This window comes from Taudactylus pleione, unplaced genomic scaffold (genome assembly GCF_031769625.1).
Source record: "Taudactylus pleione unplaced genomic scaffold, aTauple2 ptg000156l, whole genome shotgun sequence".
NCBI lineage: Eukaryota > Metazoa > Chordata > Amphibia > Anura > Myobatrachidae > Taudactylus > Taudactylus pleione.
The window spans coordinates 19,869,347-19,891,446 of NW_028284558.1; the positions used below are offsets into that span (position 1 = coordinate 19,869,347).

Here is a 22,100-nt window from a genome sequence, read left to right on the forward strand (position 1 = left end):
CATGTCACCACAGTCCCCTGTATCTCACCACAACCCCTGCTTCTCACTCCTGCCCCCTGCATCTCACCAGTGTCACCACAACCCCCACTGCTGCCGCCCTGCAGCTGGCTTGGGCCTGGCCACTGGGATGTGCTGGGAAGGGCAGGAGAATCATGGATGCGCGATTTGTATTGCAACTACCGCAAGCACTATCAGCACCATGTCCCTGGTGCTAAGGCACCTGTGCATATTTCCACAGCCTCCATGCACACCCCTCCCCAGCTGCCAAACATGGATATGAGCAATATCCTCTTTGCACAATGTACCCTGTATTTCCTGGGCTTCCTCTTGAGCTTACTCGCTGTGGTGCCCCTGTCCGAGGACAGCACTGACTTCCTTGGGAGGTGCCTCCTGTTCGCTGAGGGCATGTGGCTGAGTGAGAACGTCAAGCTGGAGAGGGAGCACTTCACAGTGGAGTGGTGGTCGGAGTCCGTCTGCAGGTTCAGCGTAGGGATGGACATTGGAATGGTTACTAATCATCAATATTTTTGTTCCAATGGTAGTGTTTTTCCCATTTGATGGTGGCAGTCCGATGTTTGCCACCATCGAATATAAATCATTTGATTCTGATGTTTGTTTTTTCTAATTCCTGTTATGCCTCCCCTGGCTCCTTCCTGGCTACTGTGTCTGCATCAGGGCATCTTAATGGAGTTGTTGGAGGCTGTCTCTCATTCTCTGTCTGCCTCAGACATGACCCTGATCAGACATGACTCCCTCTCTAGGCTGCTGCTAAGCAACAGGGCACATTGCTATCTCTGATTGGCTTTCACGGTCTTAGAGAGCCAATCGTAGTGCAGCTCTCGGCTGTGCAGCAGCAACAGCCAGTCACTCACACAGCACAACAGTTATTTTTGTGACTTGCTTCATTCTAAGCCTCAGTTTCATATGCTCTCTTGCTGTTTCATCTCTGGCCAGCTCCTATACAGCAGCTTGATGCAATATTTTTTTCTGTGACTTGCTTCACTAAACTCGTCACTGCTCAGCTCCCTTTTGTCACAGATAAATGGTTCATACACTTAAAGTTTCCTCAACCAAAGTTGTATAGAATAATAGTGGAAACCACATCTATCCAGTGGTTCAAGAGATTAGCATATTAATGCACATCCGTGACTGTGTAAATCACAGCGGTGGGAGCATTAGTGTACAACTCTGAATCAGGCCCTTAGTAATGTCACACAAACTCAGTTTTAGCTCTCTGACTGCATTAGGACAAGTAAGGATGTGGAAGGGGCACCAGCTGTCTATAAGAGAGTTAATGAGCTTAAGAGGGCTGTTAACACTGAACAATGTATTTTACCTTTATTTTTAATATTTGAAGAGGTCAATTATAGGGTCCTTTTTGAGTGACACTGTATCACCCCTGCTTGTAATAATTAAAGCAAACAATCCTATGGGAAAAAACATAAATCACTGTGGCAGGCTGTAAACAGAATGTTATGTCCTATAATTGACTTTTTTTCTTCAGATTGCTATTAATAATTTGTGATTCAGGACTAAATCACATTTGCAGTCACATTATGTAGTGAGCAGAGGCACTTTTAAGTACCCTTCTGAGCTCTGTCTGTTCTGTGATATCCTCCTACTCCCCTTTCTACCATCACATGACATACTGAGAGTGTGACCCTGTGTCTGTGTATAGGACTGACTGTGCCTGGCAGCCACTTTTATTTGCCCTCCAGAGCTTTTAACCACTTGCCTGGCACGGTCGCATCTGATGCAATCAAACCAGACTGGGCTTTCCCTGACATGGTCGATCATACACCAAATAAATTCAGTGTACCAGTTCTAATTTAGAATCATTATAGCAGAACATTCACACAGAGTCCATGTGATCTTTTAAATAAATCCTTGCAGTCTCTTCATGTATCAAGCCCACCATGTTGAAAGGGCACAAGTGGCCACTGGATGGTTCGATAAGCTGAGTGTGGTAGATGGTGACTGCATCCACAGGAATCACCTCAGGACCTTTAGAATGCGCCTGCTGGTCTGCAGGCCGTACACCAGGTGCCAGCTCAACTTGTGGAAGAGCTCACTGAGAAAATCTAATTCTCTTATTCTCCCACAGACATCAGTGGACATATGAATTGTCAGATGAAGACACAGGGGACAGTTCCACAAAACTGGAAATGATGTCTGCAGTCAATGTCCATCAGGGCCGTGATGTCCGCTTGGGATTGCCTACTCCAGCTCTTAGTTCCTTGTAGGCAGCTGCGGTCAGTTTTACTGTATATATATATATGTGTTTGTATATACATATATATATACGTATATATATATATATATATATATATATATAATTTATTTTTTTATTATTTTATTTTACAATTTTTTCTTTTTTTAAATTTTAACATTGACATAATTTTATTTTTATTATGGCGGTCCTATATCGATCAGAATTCATTATGGGGCCTCTGATTAGGGATACTATACAGTATTCTATGGATGGCTACGGACCATTGATGGTTTGCAAACCATCGATAGTCTATGACAAGCGTTTTTGCCATCGCTGATGGGCACCGTTGCTGCACCACCTATGGCAGCCCCCAACTGATGTTAAGGAAACATCGGTGGCTGTGGTCTCAAACCATCATTAGTTTATATTGATGACTGAACCCATTGGCCACCGATGGTAGAGCTGTCAATGGCCATCACTACAGTATACCATTAAAATTTATATTTTTATGGTATATGGTGTTTACAAAAAATATATCTTTTTTTTAATAAAATTGTGCTGGAAAAGTTTTGAAAAGATGTTCTTGACCTAACTCAATCATAACAAAAAACATTAATTTCGGAGTGGTTTTTGGAAAAACATTTTATCAGTTAAGTGGTTAAAATCAAATAATGGTTTGCAGGAAGATAGAAAATGACAATCAGATGCAAATTTAACAGGTACAAGTTACTATTATAAAATAATTTTAAAAAATCTTCTATGTGGGTTTGCTGCCTTACTTAAATGCAACTATATCCAGGCGTGTTTCTGTGTTTTTATTTGAATCTATTCCCTTTTACTTTGGAAAACTACAGCTTACACTGTGATTCACCCTGGAGTGGAATAGACTATTTGCTGCCGCAGTGTTTGGTTCTCTGCACTGAAATGGAAGCTTGCTTGTTTTCTGAAGAATTAAAAACAATTGATCGCTTAACTACAGCTTGGAAACATTTTGTGTATCATTATTTTCTGTGTAGAGTTTAGCCTCTAGGGTAGCAGGAATGAAACACTGTGATTGCCACCATATCATTAAGTTGCAATGACTCTTATTTGGCCGTGAAGACTTATATTCAGCAACATTCTTTACTTGCATTTCTGTGCATTATAATCATGTAATTAATTGGGAATGTTCCAGCAGCTGTACAATTTATTTTTAAAGGAATTAAATAAAATGTATCCATAATCAATGTTTCTTTATTGCAGTGCGCATCCCTTAGGCTTTGGGACTTATCTTGGCCCACAACAATTTATACGCTATTGTGTTGGGATTGTTTAACTTAAATCAGTGCTTAAATAGAACTTACATTTATACCTATATGACTACAAGTGTTTTGCAGCTGAGTGAATGCAATCGATTTGACAAAATTACTATTTATAGTTTTATGATTTATAATAAAAAAGGAATTTCAAATATTATGAAGCTGTGTTTTTGAAATATAACATTATTTAAAGTATTTTTTACATTATTTTGCACTATGATGTACGAAAAGCTTTATGCTAACTTTAGCACCTCATTAAATCAATCAAATTAAAAAAATTTACAATAGCGCATTACAGCTGCTGGCGTAAATTTTATGTGTCGTACTAGCATTTTTAATAAAATGGGCAGCGATCAATGCAGTGAGCACAGTAGACCTCCCAAACAGGAGTCACAAAGTAAGTTACACTGTTGTGCCAAAAGTCATGTGATAGCAGTATATAAAGTAATGGTAGGTGGCGCCACCATACTGTGACATTTTGGAAATGCCTAGACCTGTGTCACTTGTAATCTGACATCTCGTAAGCCAGTTTGAACATCAGCTAGGCTGCTCATGGCAAGGCAACATGAATTATTGGTATTTGGATGGAGCATGATAGTGGGTGACTGACGGATGGAGCATTTAATTTCCGAAGTTGTGCGTACATTCAACATTCCTCGATCTACGGTGTCACGTCTCTACTGAGAATACCTCTTGGAAGCCATTACCACCTACCATAGACAGTGTAGTGGCCGAACACAGATGCTTAATGACCGTGGCCAGCAGAGTCTGACCAGAACTGTCCGGGGTAACAGACAAGTGACACTGGCTCAAACCACATCCACATTCAATGCAGGAGCTACCAGATGCATATCCATCAGGTTAGTGAAGCACTCTTTAGCTTCCATGAGATATGGGAGCACAAGACCCACCAGAGTGCCCCTGTTAACACTGCGACAACGGACACAGCACCTCACCTTGGCTCATGACATCACTAATTGGACCCTGGAGGACTGTTTCCAGTTGTATCAGCCTGAAGGGAGGGTTCGGGTGTGGTAGCAGACCCCATGAGGCCATGGACCCCAGTTGTCAACAAGGCACCATGCAGGTTGGTGGTGGTTTCATAATGGTGTGACATGTGTTTACATGGCATGGGTTGGGCCCTCTTTGACTTTGACTGGAAACCACTATGATGCATTGCTTGATGACCCTTATCCAGCCCGTCATGGACTTCATGTACACCCACAGCGATGGAATATTCCAGCAGGATAATGCACCGTGTCATCAGTCCCTAGTTGTCTGGCATTGTGAAGCTATCCTGATGGGATTGGTCTTCAGAGGTCTTGCGTACACTTGTGGAATCAATGCAACGTTGAGTTGCCGAACTTCAACGGGCTAGAGGGGGTCCTACACAATACTAGATGTCTATCCCATGACTTTTGCCACTTCTGTATATATCCACATGTCAAATTCTATATTAGTAGAAAACAAGTGCCCAGAGATGCTGAAAAATTGCAGGGTGATTGAACAATTCACCCAATAATGGAGCATGTTTAGGTTGATAGTGTGATAGTGATCCTCCAAAATAGGCCATCCACATGTCAGCCGTGTGTGGCCTGCATTAGAGGTGCTTCTTTTACTTAAACAGATGAGGAGAAATAGGGTGGCAGGTGTCTAATATAGAATGTAAGTACAAAGTTTTATCCTGTGGTGCAAGGGAGGGCTTGCAATCGCATAGTACGTTAGACTTAGGGCCACCCTTAGTAGAAGAACTGTGACTTGGTGAGTGGCTTGTTGTACATTTGCAAATATATGTAACTAAGCTTCTGCTTTTTATTTACATATATTATGCCACAATTTGTACTGGCTGTTGGCAGTGTGTTGGGGATAATTTTTGTGTTTTTCTTATCTAGATAACCCCACCATTTCACATAAATGTTTCAGCCTATAAAATCATTTGAACTTGCAATCTGTGTATACACATAGTAAGGTCCTAAAGCATAGCTATATGATAAAACAAAAGCAAAGCTGGTTACACACTTACCCGACAGAGCGGCCGATTTGGTAAGCTATACTATTCACACTTACCAATTGACTGCTCGATATGCCTGGTGAGACATCGCAACTGGACGGGCATTTAGATTTGCCCACCCAGTTGTGATTTCAGTGTTGGCGGTCTTTGCAGCCTGTGTATAGGAGGTTGGCGGGCCGCACATACACACATGCTGATGCACCATTTATACAGTAGCTACATAATATATTGGCATCTGCTGTGCTGCAGGGCTGACCTGATATGCAGGTGGACACATCCATCAATCTGCTACAGATACATCTAGTAGTGTGTGCCCAGCATATGAGTTTGCACTCAAACTTATATCCTAATTATGATTAAAACCAGGGCTCAAAAGTTCAGCTCTCATTCAGAACTTCACTGCTCATGTGCTGTAACGGTTACAGTGTTCTTGCCCTGCTAACCACCTATCTCAGTGCTTGCTCCAATGTCCCATCTCTGCTAAAAGCAAGGTGGAATAGCATCATGCAGGAAAACAAATTGTGTTTCCAGGAGGACTGGCCTGACACACTAAGCAATGATTTCAATATTCACTGCAACTTGGAAAGAAGCATTTTTATGTATCTTCTATCAGGTTTTCATATTACCATTTTTCAACCAAGTTGTTATACACTGCAACACTTAAATACTTAGGCGAAAAAGTATTAAGGAGTGCCAGGCATGGGTATCAGGAGGGTGCCAATGCTACTTGTCCAATGTTATTTTGAAAAAAAAAAAATCTGTTCCATTATGCATCACTAAAGGTTAAATGTACCAGAGAGCTGCAACAGTGTAACATGTTAAATCTAACAGTAGTCATTGCTGCCTGCCAAGTGTTATTGAATAGGGATGGGAGAGGGATGTAACTACTGACAGCTGGATTCTCCATAAGAAGAAATGTAGGAAACAAACACAATATATGTTTCTTTTTCCACACTGAGGAAGCTGAAATGTTGATAACGATAATTTTAAAATCATCTTGTTTTCAATTTTGGAGACCGAAATTACAATAATAAAAAGAAAGTAAGTGGATTTACTTTTAGGAAGTAAATTTGCTGTCATCTCTTAATGCGCACCAGAAAAGTGACAGCTGCAATTTGATTATTTGAATGTATGCTTATAGCACTGCTTTAGATTCAACCTGAGAACTGGAAACTTTTCCTTCTGTGCAGCACTGTCATTGGATGCTCCTCCACTGTGTCAGCCTGCACTGCTTTGCAACATTGTATACACTAGTGCAGCTTACAGAGGCTTCACTTCTCTTATTTCACTGAGCCCTTACACCTGAACTCTCATCACCCGTTTACTGGCCAGGCACACATGGAAAGTGGAAACAATTTAAGTCCATGCTCAGGCTCTTTATTTACTTCTCTGATTACTGATACATTTTGGAGGATTACTTCTGATCAGAACTTTTTGGGTTGAATTATCAGTACCTAAGATGATATTATTTAAAAAACTAGCCCCTTTTCTTTGTAATACTGCTTTTACACCTAAATCTGGGGTTTGACCCCAGATTTGGAACACAGTTCCAAAACGGTTCAGACCCAGGACAGACCTTTTCTACTGCGGTGCCGATCCGGATTATTCCTGGATCGGCGCCGTTCATACTGCACATGGGTGCAGTAGAACACTTCTCCCGGCTCTTGAAGATGACATCATCTCCAAGCGTTGAGAAACCCGGAAGTCCCCATGCTGTAAACGGGTCCTGGGTTGAATGACCCAGGCTTCCCGTTTACACTGCAGGGTTTCACAGGTTGTTCCCATGTAAAATCCTGCAAGTTACCTGGGTTGGATTGCCGGGTCACTCCAACCCTGGCCCCTTTTACACCTAGGAGCAACATGGGTTAACCCTGCAATAACCTGGGTTGTAGCTCTGGTGTAAAAGGGGTATTATTAAACGTTATTTAAGATTTATTATCTGCATTTATCCTGAGACCAGGATACATTGGTCAGTGTGGATTTTACCACCTTATCTATCAGATCTTGGGGTTAATTTACGAAGTGGTGCGTTGTATAATGCAACATTTCTGTTCATGTTTATGTACAATATTTAAAAGGGAACTGCCCTTTTAAATATTGGGCATAAACATGAACAGAAGTGTTGGGTTTTACAACTCACCACTTCGTAAATAAACCCCTTGTGTCTTTATAATATGTGTGCTCCTTATGTCACACTTATCAGCTTATTACCACACATGCATATTCACACATTATTAAGTATCTCTTCACTTTTGTCACCAATCTTCACTTTATTTGACACCACCTCTTCTATTTTTTTAATCTTTAAAGGGCAATAAACAGCCCTTTGTAATGCATGAACTCCTAAATAACATTATGCCCTTTTGAACCAGGTTGAAATAAAGAAGGAGATTTATCTTACATGACTCCTTCATATACCCTAAGGGGTATTTTTTACTAAACTTTGGATTTTTAGCAGTGGAGAAGTTGCCCATAGCAACAAGTCTAGCTATTATCTTCTAGAAGGTGCTAGATAAATGATAAGTACAATCTGATTGGCAACAACTCCACTTCTAAAAATCCATACTTTAGTAAATATACCCCTACATTTTTACTGAGAGTTTCCGTATTCTATATGAGTTTGTTTTGTTAGTCTGCTATTTTATTTGGTATATGACTAAAAGTTGCATTTTAGTATATTGCATATAGAGTGTGCCACATCCTACGAAGTACTAGATAACTAATTCTTCCAGGGAGCACCCCCATCCCACCCAGACTACCTAGAAACAGTAACCTCCTAGATGATATCCGAATACTATTTCCAGGGCTGTAGCTAGGGTAGTGCGGACGGTGCCATGGCACAAGGCACCACAGGTCAGGGGGCGCTGTTTGGGCCTCTCAGATTTCTTTTTATTATTATTCTTGCTTGTAGCTTCCTCTTATTTCATCCCCAGCATCTCCTGGCCTCCCCTATCTCTTCCCTGGCCCTTCCCCATGAAGCCAAGGCCCTTTTTTGGGTGCATTATGTCCCTTTGAAAAATGAGGGGGGCGCCAATGCTCTTTCTGGCACAGGGCACCAAAAAGTCTAGTTACAGCGCTGACTGTTTCTATACTTGATTGGTAAAATAATTATACTGCTTAACACTCCAGTGCAGAGACCAAACTCCCCTCTATTCTTTTTATGTAATAACGGATCTCATGCTGAATTGAATGTACATCTGTTGGAAAAGTGCACCTTACTCATGCTACGGAACCAATATGCAAGTATGGGTGATGCAGAGGCATACTCATGTCAAGTGTATCTTCACTTACGACTAAAGATGTGTAACTGGATTGTAACTGGGCATTCTCACATAGGCAAAGCAGTGAGGGTGTGGACACAAGTAAAAGCAATAGAGTTGGACATAAGTGTAAATACGCTGGTTTTCAGAAGCCTGTTTTGTAGAGGTTGGTGCAGGTGCTCACAGATGATGATGACTTATATCAAACCAAACCTACGGATAGGGGTGAGTGTGCGGCACAGATGTGTACATCTCTCCATAAGGGTAAATTTACATTTTTAGAAAGTCAAGCTCATTGTTGAAAACATGCACAATAATACAGTAAATATTAATTCCTCCTTAAATCAGGAAAATCATCAATGTTCCCTGATACATGCGTGGCAGTTACATGTGTCTGCACATGTGCCACAAAAGCATGTACTCCACTCCACAACAAATACATTTACATATTTTTATGAATGGTATTAAGAACCCACTTGCAAAAGGCATATTTTAGTTTATATTGTTTGGTTCTTTACCCCTGGATTGTCTGGAAGACTCCTGGATTGTGGGGAGCTCTCCTGGCATCCTGAAAAAGCAGATAACCCTCTTGCATCCTGTCCAATTCTGCAGTGGGGATTTGCCATGATGACGCAATTCACGGAGCCATGGCCCCCTGCACTTGCCCCGGGACCTCCTACTCCAGGATTTCCCAGAGGGATATCTCACAAAGTGAGTTCATTTGCTATATAACTAAAAGATTCAGGGTCTGTTTCAGAGGTGGACACAATGCCGATGTTTGCACATTTGAGCGATTAACTGCTAATGAGCATGCACAAAAAGTCCAGAGAAACCCCTATGGCGCATGCATTCCCCTGAGTGTATGCGGAGTCCGCTATTGAGTAGGGCAGTGTCTGATTGGTGGCCTGAAGTGAACGCCAAAAGAGGCCATCTCATGGGCGTGTTATAGGGTGTCAAGGGTGTGTCAGTGAAGGTGCCTTTGTTTCTAAACACAGAGCTGTAGCCACATAGGCCATGTTTAACCAGAGTTTTGAAGGCCATAGGCTGGTGCACATATTGATTGACGACACTATGGTGCGCCGATGGTGCACAAGGCGAATGCTGAAACTAGCATACGCAGTTTACAGCTGCTGTGACTCTGCAGGAAATTGCAACCATGGCTGCAACTGTGTCACCTCTGAATCAGGCCCTCAATTCTGAACCAAAGAAAAAATATATCTTCTTAAGGGCAAATGTCTTTGTTTCGTTGTGTACCCTTATTAAATAAAATTGTAAGTAATGCATCTAGATATACATTTACTTTTGCGTGATGTAGCTGAAGTGTAATCTTCCTGACAATGTCTGCTTTCTTATATGCAGGAATTATGTGAAAAGGAATTAAATTGAAGCTGTATTTGTGCAGAACTTACAGGAAGGCAATATAAATCCGTAGATAATACAGATAGACAATTACCTTGTAATTGGACTTGTCTGTACTTATTTTAAATTATGTCTGCTTTTGTGTTCATGAAAAAAACTAGCTTCAATAACAAGGTAAAAAAATATATTGTGGATCAAGTCAGCAAAACAACATATTATCACATATTTACTGCATAGCGCACTGTTGTCACTTCATGGTATATTTTACCTTGTTGTTTCCTGGGATCATAAATTTGAAGACCAAATAGTGGAGGCCTCTCTTGCCTTAGAATGGAAATGTTATTAGTTCTTAGATTTAGCTGAAATATGTATCCATTCATATAATCTGTCCAAAAGACATATTGACCATGATGAGAAAGACCAAAAGGATGATTTAACTCTTTCCCACTACCGACTACCTGAAAAAATAAAACATTAAGTGATAGATAATAACATTTACAATGGTTGAAGATATCTTTGTGTTTTTTTCCAAATGTATGGCATCTTGAATTGTTGCATTAAAGATGACCCTCACCATTCAGTAAAGTACCTAAACTAATATGCAAACGGTAGCAACTGGGCTTCTCTGCACATCACAGGTCCATACTTGTTTGACCCAGAAAAGACCACTGAGGAGAAGGGAGACGGCGGGGGTATATGGCAGCTCAGCCAAACAGTTAAAGAGGCCAGAATGTAATAGTTTTTGATTTAGCAACAGTCCAGATTTTTTGGCAAAGGTGGTTTTGCCTTTAAAAACATTACTGATTAAAAAACTAATTGCTTTAAATCATACGAAAAAATCGTCCAAATCTCTGAACTTTTGTCAAATCAGTACTTTTTACATTCCATCCAGAAAGGTGATTGGCATTTTAGAGTTATTGCTGGGAAAGAGGATTAGGCTATGCTGGGTGGCTCCCATATGGTCCAATAGTGTACTGCCTAAGCCAGACTTAGGTTGAGGCTTTGGAGAAAATGCCCAGGATCCTGAACCCATGGGGATCTTCCTTCTTCCTTATTTTTTTTAATTTAGAAGTTGCCCAGGTTTTTCATCCTAGGTGTTATAGAGCTTCCTGGTGGCTGGCCTTATCTCCCCTGTATAAAACACCTTATTGTGGATACTGTGATCCATTCCACCTTCCTTTCCATCTTTCAATCCCCGCCTGCCCCTCAATTTGCTCTCCCCCTTTCAGAACCTATGGGAACTTCACCGCTGCATCACTTCCTCCTACAGGATTTTATAGAGCTGTTAAGTGTTTTGGGGGCATTATTAATATTTTGTGGGTAATGGTGGGATATTAATATTAAGTGGGGAGTGGTGTGGTTGGTGTTATTGTTACGTGAGGACTAGTGGTAGGGTTTAATGTTATGTTGGCACTAGTAGGGAGTTAATGTTATGTGGGCACTAGTGGGGAGTTAATGTTATGTGGGCACTAGTATGGAGTTAATGTTATGTGGGCACTAGTAGGGAGGAGTTACTGTTATGTATGGATCGCTATGAAAATGTTATGTACGGATTTGTATGTGGGGGCTGGTGTGGGTTGTTAATATATTTTAGTAATTATTAATGCAATGTGGAGGTCTCTCTATTTAATACTATAATATCAGGACTGGAGGAAATGATATGTGTATTACATGAGAATGCTACTAATTTGAAGTTGGCTGGTTGGTGTAAAATATGAATATTTATTATGAATACTATTACTATTACAGTTTTCTTACTATTACAGTTTTCTAGAGGCAAATAGTAAATATTCCTTTACCAAACGCAGCTCCAAAATTCCACAATCCAAACAAGCAGTGACTGAGCTTCATACACCAATAGAAGGTAGTCAAAGTTGCAGGACACTCTGCCAATTGTTTTGTTTGTGGGTACTGTATGAACCTCTCAGTAGCTATGTGTTGCTACATTGTGCTCTTGAAGTGGGAGCCATGTGCATTAGTGTTTATTTAATAGAGAAAGCTGCCTGCTTAGCTTGAAAAATTATATGACATCATTTTCTCCACCCTCAACATAAAATGAGTATCATCAATTTGGTCACAGGTCTGCACACAGATATACACATATCATTTGCCTGCTCTGCCCCAGTTTAAGCATGCCCTAACAGCAAAACTGTAGCAGGGCATGCTGGAGTGTATAGTTCCACAGCAACTGGAGTGCCACAGGTTGCCTGCTCCTCATCTATGGAGAACCTTTTTTCAACAGGAGTGGTAAGGATCCCCTGACAGCACAAAATTGCAGTAATGCAGTGCAATAGATATTTTGTGTTGTCCTGTGCACTTTTTAAATGAGTGGTTAAGCATGCCTTACATGAAGTTTGCTTATGAAATGGACAGCGTCTGCAGAGGTGCACAATTTAGCATGTGCTTATGGAAATAGCTATCAGAGTCATGAAAAGGTAAATCCAGGCTGGGCACTTATGCACCTAACGTTACATCCACATCCAAAACAATATGTGTATATATATATATATATATATATATATATATATCTCTATATATATATATATATCTATATATATATCTATATCTATATATATATATATATATATATATACATGTATTTTTTTTTTCATGGAAATAAATGATAAAATAATACTTAACTGGTGGAGATGGTGCAGTTATGGGAACACTGGTTTGGGCACCATACATTGTTTCTGGAGTGTAATTGGAGAGGGAGTAAGATGAGAGACAGTATAATGCTGGAAAAGCACTCTCCTTAGCATGGTCATTGGTCCACCGGCATTTACAGTGACACACATTAGGATACTCATCCCAATGGACTAATAGTTGTCTACCAGGCTCTGTTGTGCAGAACTGTAACTCTCTACTACCTGCTGTGTGCCAGTCCCCCTTCTGATATACCCACTCTCAGTGTTCTTTACTGCTCTTGAGAACAGTAATGCCCAATTTTTTGATTTGCATATTGGGCATTTTTCTAGGAGCTATCTCCTGATGGAGCACACGGTTGGGTCTGAGGATTTGTAGGAAGGGTAAAGTAGTATAATTTTTGAATACTTAAACAACATATACAGTACTTTAAAGTGAATACAAATGCCTGTAAAGAGGTATCAACCACTGAATTCAGCCAGGGTGCATCTCTATATTGTCCTAGCCAATACTGGGACAACAGACTTTGCCAAGTTCTTGCCACTGCAGCAGAATGCTCTGGTCAATTACCACAAAGCTATTGCAATGAGAGCAGATTACACATGTTATATATGTTACAAAAGTATTCTGTCACATATTTTATGAGTATTGTTAAGGGTAACAATATATTTAATTAGCAAAGCAGCAAAACAGTAGAACAGATTTGCAGTAATATAAAATAATAATTCTATTTAAGTTACCTTTCTGTTGGTTCCATTAAGGTGGATCTGCTCAATGTGATCATAGTATGCATCACACCAGTACAGCAAGTTGTTCTCATAGTCCAGAGATAAACCATTCGGCCACAGCATCTTAGTGGTCACAAAAACCTGTCTATTAAATCCATTCATCCAGGACTTCTCTATACGACCCACACTGTCATCAACCACGTCTTCTACCCAGTCCGTCCAATACATCCAGCTACGAGAATGAAAGAAAGAGAAAAGTATTCATCATACTGATGTACAGTCAAGAAAATGCAGTTTATATGCTTTATTTCAGCCACTGACTTATTAACAATCATGACGAGACATAGTTGGGCTACAGAATTCAGCATTACTCAACCTGTATGAAGTAAACCATGTAGTGCAGCAAAGCTTCTCAATGAGGATATCATATCAATAAAATAGAACCCCAAATCAAGCAATTTCATTCTGTAAACTCAAAATCATTTCTCTAGTGTGATCAACATGAGTTTATTAAATTATAGTAGTAGAGACACCCTTATTATTATGATGATGTTCTCCACGAAGTGTCCCTGACATCATCTTCTAGCGTGTGCTCTTATGTGACTAGTGAAGCTGAACTTGGACATGAAAATTCAGTTGCAGTCTGCACAGAATAACTGTCTGCTATGGTTGACTGTGTAGTTATTGGAGGGTTTCGAGCGTGTTTTCCGTATATGGTGCTTGGCGTCAAGATCTCCTAACATTCAAATTTGTGAGTTCCATTTTTGACAGCATTTAACTACTACGTTCTACCTAGTGCGAGTTCCTCCCAGGTGATGTGAGACAGGGCGCTTGAAGCTAGGTGACGCTTCAAGACATCCTTGTACCGCAGATATTGACCCCCAGCCTTGCGTTTTCCAGTCGAAAGCTCAGAGTAGAAAACCGACTTTGGCAACCTCGAGTCATTCATCCACACTACAGTAGGTGTCCACACCATCTAAACTGGCCCCTCATCAGCAAGCACTCCATGCCATTCATCTTGGTCCGATGAAGAATCTCGGAGTTTGGGACACGATCCTGCCAATTCACATGCAGAATTGCCTGGAAGCACTTCAGGTGGATGCTGTCCAGTCTTCTAATGTCTTCCATGTAGAGGCACCAGGTCTCAGAGGAGAACAGCAATAAGGGAAGCATGATTCCTTTATATACAGCAAGTTTAGTGTGCAGCTGGAGATCGTGAGACTTCCATACTCTCTGATTGAGTTTGCCAAAAGCGGCAGCAGTTTTGCCAATACGTGTAGCAATTTCGAATGCGTATTATGCTTCCTAGGTACCGAAATGATTGTACGTCTTCCAGAAGTTTTCCACCCAGGTTGACAAGAGCTTAGTTCACAGGTGTACCTTTTGCAGGTTGTTTCAGTATCTGGGTTTTTGACATGCAAATCACCAGGCCGAATTTGCAGCAGGACGCATCCAAGTGGCCCACATATTGCTGCAAGTTTTCCATGCCGTCAGCTATAAGGCAAACATCATTTGCTTACAGAACTTCTAACACACAGATTTGTCTGACTTTATGTTTTGCCCTGGAGCGAGACAGGATGAAGATGCTCTTATCAGTCCTTGCGTTTATTTGTATTTGTCCACTGCAGCTCTTCAGAGCATCATCCATCACAGCAGCGAAGTAGGTGGCAAAGAGTGTAGGAGCCATTACACAGCCTTGCTTGCCACTGCTGGTTACTGGTGACAGCCTCATATCCAGTTATGGAATATACAGGGCCGTAGCCCCATGCTGGCCCTGCCCCTTGCACATGTGATGTCATTATATAACAAGGTGACTGGGGCATCGGCACCAGAGGATGCTCCAGGTAGCAGTTTTCTAGGCTAAGGGTGCCGTTGCACGCCAAATACAGATGTCACTTTTTTTTAAAAGTACATACCAATTAACATATCAGCAGCTTTTCCCTTCCCAAACTGAGTAGGAAACGTGATTTATTTTTTAATAATGTGTCTTCAGTAAACTGTAATTCTGCTATTAGACCACAGCCACTGCAATTATACTGTATTTGTATAATTACGTGGAATGGAGTAATGTTCTCGGCGGTCGGGATGCCAGCACTCATGTCCGAGCCAGTATCCCGACCACTGACATTCTGACAGTAAAATATTGGGGTTAGAGGGAGGATTAGGGTTAGGTACAAGGGGGAGGGTTAGTGTTAGGCTATGGGGGGGAGGGTTACGTTTTATCGGTATGGTTAGCCTACTCCCAGTCGGGATGTCGGCATCGGGATCCTGGACCCTGAGCGCTGGCATGCCGTACCCAACCTAATTACGTGTGTCTTAGACACTTTCAGTTTATCCCTCATCATCGTCAGCTTACAACTTGTACCAGGGACTGAGTATCAGCAAATCATTCCTCTCCAAATAGACGCAATTAATCATGATACGTGGCTATATTGGGGGCATTTCGCATTAACACACGGATACTGCCTACACTCTCTTGCCACATACTAGCCACTTTGTCTCGGGGAGCCATAACTGCAAAATGTGGCTGAGTCACCAGAAAAAAAAGGTACAATTCACGGATTGATGTGCATCGTACACTTAAAAATACAGCAAGTTGTGTGAAAAAACAATGGGCATTTAAGTCCAATTCTGAATTAGGTCCAATTTATGTAAATGTTGTTGATGTTTTTAATGTTAACAATCACCCTAGGGTTCACTAAATAAATTAGATGAATGCATTATTTATATTGTTGATGTAAATAGTTCATTAGATTTTTTTCTTAATTATTGAACACAATAAGGTAAAAAAAAATAACAATTTAATCAATCAGAACAATGTTTATAATATTTCCCCATATATAATTAGATGTATTTAAATTTTCATGTTTTCTTTATGCAGCTTAATAGATATGTACATTTGATATCATTTGCATATTTATCATCTAATGCATTTACATATGTAATGTGTGCTTTTGCAAAAGTGTTACAAATGGTCATTTAGCATGTAATTTGCTTTGGGACTATTTCAGTCTGTAGTCAAGATAAATTATGGAAGTAGGGCTTCATGAAATGCTATAATACCTTTTGTTTGCAATGTTTTTATTTTAATTACTCTAAGATGGCAAATTGTCATATTATTCTGCTAGACTCTCTGTCAAATTTTTTAAATTATGTTTTTAAACATACACCAAACATATTGTACTTTTTGGCTTGTATAAACTTCATATTGCTAAAAACTGTGACATGAACCAAATCCAATTTTAGGGGGGATACACTTGAATGAAGTAGCAAGGCGGGGTGTTATCTTTGCTTCGTACATAGATCTGAAGATGGCACTGTTTACAATTTTACAGTTTGGAAACATATTTAGTCATTTCACCAATTTGGGAAAGCCAGCCCTGGTTCTTACAGAGGAATTCACAAATGTTGACACTGGTATACCAATATGCCAGAATGTTGATATAATTTGTACTGATCAAAGTGTTTTAGGGGTTTGTATATTACATAATTGGGCAGCACAGTGATTAGCATTGCAAACTCACAGCACTAGGGTTAATTTCCAACCAGGGCCCTTTTTGTCTGTTTTCCACATATTTCAGTGGATCCAGTCACAATCCAAAAACATAATGTACTGGTTGGTTAATTGACTTATGATAAAAATTAACTATAGTGTGCATGTGTACATGTGATAGGGAATATAAGCCCTTATGGCTGGTACACACTAGACGATATGTCGTCTAATCCAGCCGGATTGGACGACATATAGGGCACATCGTCTAGTGTGTACCCTCAATGTCACTAATGATGCACGCTCTGCATGCAGGTCCGATGGGCGACATTGTTAGTGAGGGCCATGCTGCCGAATGCAGCATGGCCTCCGGTGTCGCGCTGTTGCAGGTTTTTGCCAGCCCTCCCTTACGTCCCACAAAATGAACAAATCCTCGCTACAACCATTGTTACATTTGATTGCAATTCAATCGCCTTGCGTGTGCATTTCGGCTAGCATGCCTGCGCAGTCCACTGATAATCGCTCAACTGCATGAACATCAAAATAGCATCCACATCTCTTAATCAGGCCCATAGATAGTAAGTTCAAGTGGTATAGAGACTGATGTGAATGACTGAATATGTTCTGTAAAGCACTGTATTATATGTGCCTGCTATATAAATAACTGTCAATAAGTAAATAATCATTCTAATACATAGAACTTTATTGATGTGCTGGGAGGGCTTAGTATGCTGGGGGGCATGTTGGTGTGCAGAGAGGACATCTTTATTTGCTGGAGAGCATGTTGGTATTCAGGGGCATGCTGCTGTGCAGGGGTCATGTTGGTGTGCAAGAGGAGTATGTTGGTGTGCAGGGGGAGTATGTTGGTGTGCAGGAGGAGTATGTTGGTGTGCAGGGGGAGTATGTTGGTGTGCAGGAGGAGTTTGTTGGTGTGTAGGATGAGTATTGCTGAGTACAAACTATGTGATAAATTCTGCCAATCTGATAAATGCTCTGATTTGACCAAGCGATTATCGAATCAATGTGTACCCATACACATTGGACAACTTCTAGCTGTGTGTTCTTCAGATATTTTCCATGGGATTGTGCAGCAAGCCAGATTCTGACCTCATTATCTGATCAGTGCAGGAGCGTTTGAAGCTGTTTACTAGCTAACGCTACTGCATACACACTATCCAAATTATTGGGCCAATCAGCCATTTATTGGCTGATCAGCCTGATAATTGGATAATGTGTATGTTGGTGTACAGGTGGGGGCTTTCTAGTGTGGAAGGGGCATGTTGCTGTGCAGGTGGATTAATAGCATGAGTGGAGTTACAATGGGTGAAGTAAGGGGACAAGGAGTGATGGTAAGTGAGGGATATTTCTGTGAGTGACATAATCTGTCAGGGAATGGTGGTGAGTGAAGGGTAGTGGGTAAAGAATGGGGCCATTTTGTAATATATATCAATTCGAAAATTTACGTTGAATGGTTATGCATTACTTTAAATACTTAGTACTATATACAGAGCCATAGTTAATGAGGTGTGATATGTAACACTACCAATGGTCACTGCTAAAATGGAATTGGGGTGGGGAGGGAGTGGGTTGACACACGTCATAGCATGCACTTGCTCTGGGTGCTTTGGTTTCACTTTACACTTCTGGTGACAAGTCATCATGTGGCCAGTACGTCCAACTCTGAATGGGGTCCACAACATCTATATTTATCAGGCACTCAGAACCTTCTGTTTTACCCTTAGTGAGAGCAGCTCAGCTACTTGGCATGAATTCTCAGTGGTCAAATCTCAGTCAAAATTTTACCATACATGGTATAGTGAATAGTGAAATCAGACAAGAATAGTCAAACAACTGGATCATCGTGGTCCCAGTTAGTGTAGCCAGTAGTAGTCATTTTCTGATAGTATTTATCAGCCTGATCATGTTCAGATGCCTATTGGTAGCCACTATTTTATTGTGGATGTGTGCAGTCATTTGAGATCAATTGCCTCTAAGATGACCTTATTGGCCAAATTCGCAAGCCCCCATGTATGGGTGTGTTATGATATGTTGAGAGTCATAATGTCAACATTCACCATGTCGGCAGACACTAATGAAATGTTAGAATGACAACATATCGTCCCTGGCGGCCTAGCAGTGACTTACCTGCTCCCAGTGGCAGCATAGTCTCCTGTGATGGCTTCCAGCTCCCAGCAGTTATGTTACGGCGAAGCCATCTGATGCTCCAGCATTCCAGTAAGTATTCTTACCCTGAACATCCCCCTAGTGCCTAACCCTCCTGTCCCACTACCCAACCCTATTGTCAGCATTCTGACAATTGCGGACATTTTCACATGTCGACATTCTAAGAATATCGACATGTTGCCTGTTGACGTTTTAACAATGTCGACATCATGTGACTACAACATTGCGAATGTCAACCTAATGACTACTTCCCCATGTATATATAGTGCAAGCACACCATTTGCTAAGTGTCTCAGAGCCTTCTCACATGTGCATATAATACACGTTTTTTCTGTATAAATGGGATGTAGTCACCATACCACCGGATGATATACTGCCAGACATAATACCGACGGCTAAAGTCTGAAAGGCTTCTAGATACCGACGTCTAAATCCCGATGCCTAACAGACTGCAGATGCTGAAAGCTCGACTAGCCATTATCCTGATAATAGTTTAGCGGGGAACGCTAGCACTTAGCCGCAGAGGGGGGGGGTTAGGTTTATGCACCACAGGGGGGTCTTAGGGTTAGACACCACCCCGGGGGTCTTAGGGTTAGGCTCCACTAAGAGAGGGTTAGGATGGGGAGAGGAGAGGGCTAGGGTACTTACGAGCCCTGTTCGGCATTTTAACTCTTCTGTCTTTAACTGTCGGTATTTGGTCCGCCGGGATTTGATCTATCGGCATGCCATACCACACCCGTATAAATATGTAGTCATTCTTGAGGAAGGGAAAAGGGAATCATGTTTAAAGTGAAATGTAAATTTTTTTTATTCTGCTTAGGCAAGAACCAAAATCCTGCTTTTATAAGGATATGGGTAGAAACACTTTCATTCCTAATTGGACTGCATTGCCAAATGTTGACCTCTTATAATGTGTGCATTATCCCCATCATAACTAATGCACATCTTATATACAATGCGTGTTTTGCTAGAAACACGTTTATGCACATGTGAAAGGGTCCTCAGTATTAGAAAAGTCTTTTATGCTTGTTTATACTAGGTGAATGTCCCCCAATATACATTTTATATGTTAAATATATTGGGCTAATGCTAACTTTGGTCAAGAGTCTGCTCTGTAGCAATGAATCAGCAATTAAGTGTTACTGTATTTGTGTAGTAAAGTTAAAATAGGAATACAAATGTCTGACTGTTAGCTAGGTGTAAGGTAGATTTCATGCCTCCCAATCATCCTGATTTCGTTGGGACAGTCCCAAATTCAGGAGACTGTCCCACAAACATTTAGCAATCGGTATGGTCATCTCAATTTACAGGGGGTTGTTAGGTTTTTGTTAGGTGGTACACAGTAGAAGCAGATACCTCCATGCTTGGGCATTGTCAGACACACATTATCCAGGGGGCATGGGCACGCTCATTATGGCATAGCCACTCTCTCATGCCGATTTGGAAAACTCCCACTATTGGGCGGCATGAAATTTGTACCTTAGGGTAAGGAGTAAAAAATTCTCAGTGATTGCAATTCACAAAACCCCATTAGAGATGATCAAACTGGTGGTGAGAGTTCACACAACTTCACTGTTTTGCAGCAGAATAGGACGTTCCGCAGAGGAGTAAAGTTCCACTTTGTTGTTGCATTTTGCACTGTTTTTGTCACTTTGCATTTTGTTGAATTTATCGTCTATGAATACAGCTGATGACTATTTTGCTTGTGGTAGGAATAGGAACATGTCACAGAAACATTCAAACTTTTATAGTCAACTGCAGAGAGAAATAACTCACTTTAACATTATTCATCATCTCTAAATACAGTAAATAATGTTTAATATACAGTATACTCAGCACACAGAAGTTACGTTGGGGATTACAGTTATAAAGTTCACTTGAAAATATAGCCTTAAAATACCAGCTTTACACTTGGCATCAATATTACCTATTAATTCTCATATCAGTTAAACTGGTTTTACAGGGGCGTGTTAAGAGAGGAGGGGGTCCGTGTGCATTCCCCGTACTGAGTCCCCTCCTCTTTACGTGGCAGCCAGCAGCGGACTGACTGCTGCAGTAGACTCTGGGCACTAGTCTGTGTCCAGAGTCTACTAAGCATGTGCAGGTAACCAGGAAAATGGCACGGCCGCCATTTTCTCGGCAATTTCTCAACTACACATGCGGAAAACGCTGTGAAAATGGTCACGGCGGCTATTTTCCAGGTGTTTTGCGCAGGGCTGAGACACCCGACAACGTGGGATTTCGGAGCGGTATTTATTAGTATATATGGGTACAGGACGTGCTGTGTGGGCCCCCCTGGACCCAGGGGCCCATGTGCACCGCACACCCTGCACCCATTATAGATACGCCCCTGTGTATTTCAGAAAACTTTATTATATTTCAGATATGTCTCCAGAATACTGGAAACAAGACTCAAGCACACAGCATCACCTCTCTTCAACAAGTAGCCTGGTGATCAAAGAGACTACCCAATGCAGCAGAGATACTGTACATGCAACACAGCTCAGAGGTGAAAATTGGTTCAAAGTAGCATTTGGAATCAGGACAGAACTAGAGTTCAAAGAATAATGGCATCATACTGGGAAAAACTGTACAGTTGCAGGAGCATAATCACACTCAGTATGACCCCTCTAAGCACTATGTGGGCAATGGTAATGCACTAGAACTAGCTAATTAAAGGATGGGTAGTCCTTAAAGGCATGACACTGCATTATTTCTGTTTTGTTACAGGTCTGCAAACTGTGTATCAGAATCAGAATCAACTTTATTGGCCAAGTATACAATCATATACAAGGAATTTGACTCCAGAATTCTCAATGTGATCAGGTAACATGATTAGATGTACAGGTAGTGCAGTGTAAAATTTTATTTATTTTTCGAAGTGAGATTATTGAAATGAGATAAAGGAGGTA

At 41.0% G+C, this 22,100-nt stretch overlaps 1 protein-coding gene across 1 annotated transcript in view; it reads right to left on the minus strand.

Moving 5' to 3' along the window:
• Window positions 1-22,100, minus strand: part of LRP1B (LDL receptor related protein 1B) — a 1,691,377-nt gene that overhangs the window by 800,964 nt on the left and 868,313 nt on the right. The window contains exons 13-14 of the mRNA XM_088474914.1: window positions 13,527-13,746; window positions 10,409-10,598 (exon numbers count right to left, since the gene is read on the minus strand). Of these exons, the coding sequence (XP_088331040.1) occupies window positions 10,409-10,598; window positions 13,527-13,746 (410 nt within the window). The remainder of the gene's footprint in view (window positions 1-10,408; window positions 10,599-13,526; window positions 13,747-22,100) is intronic.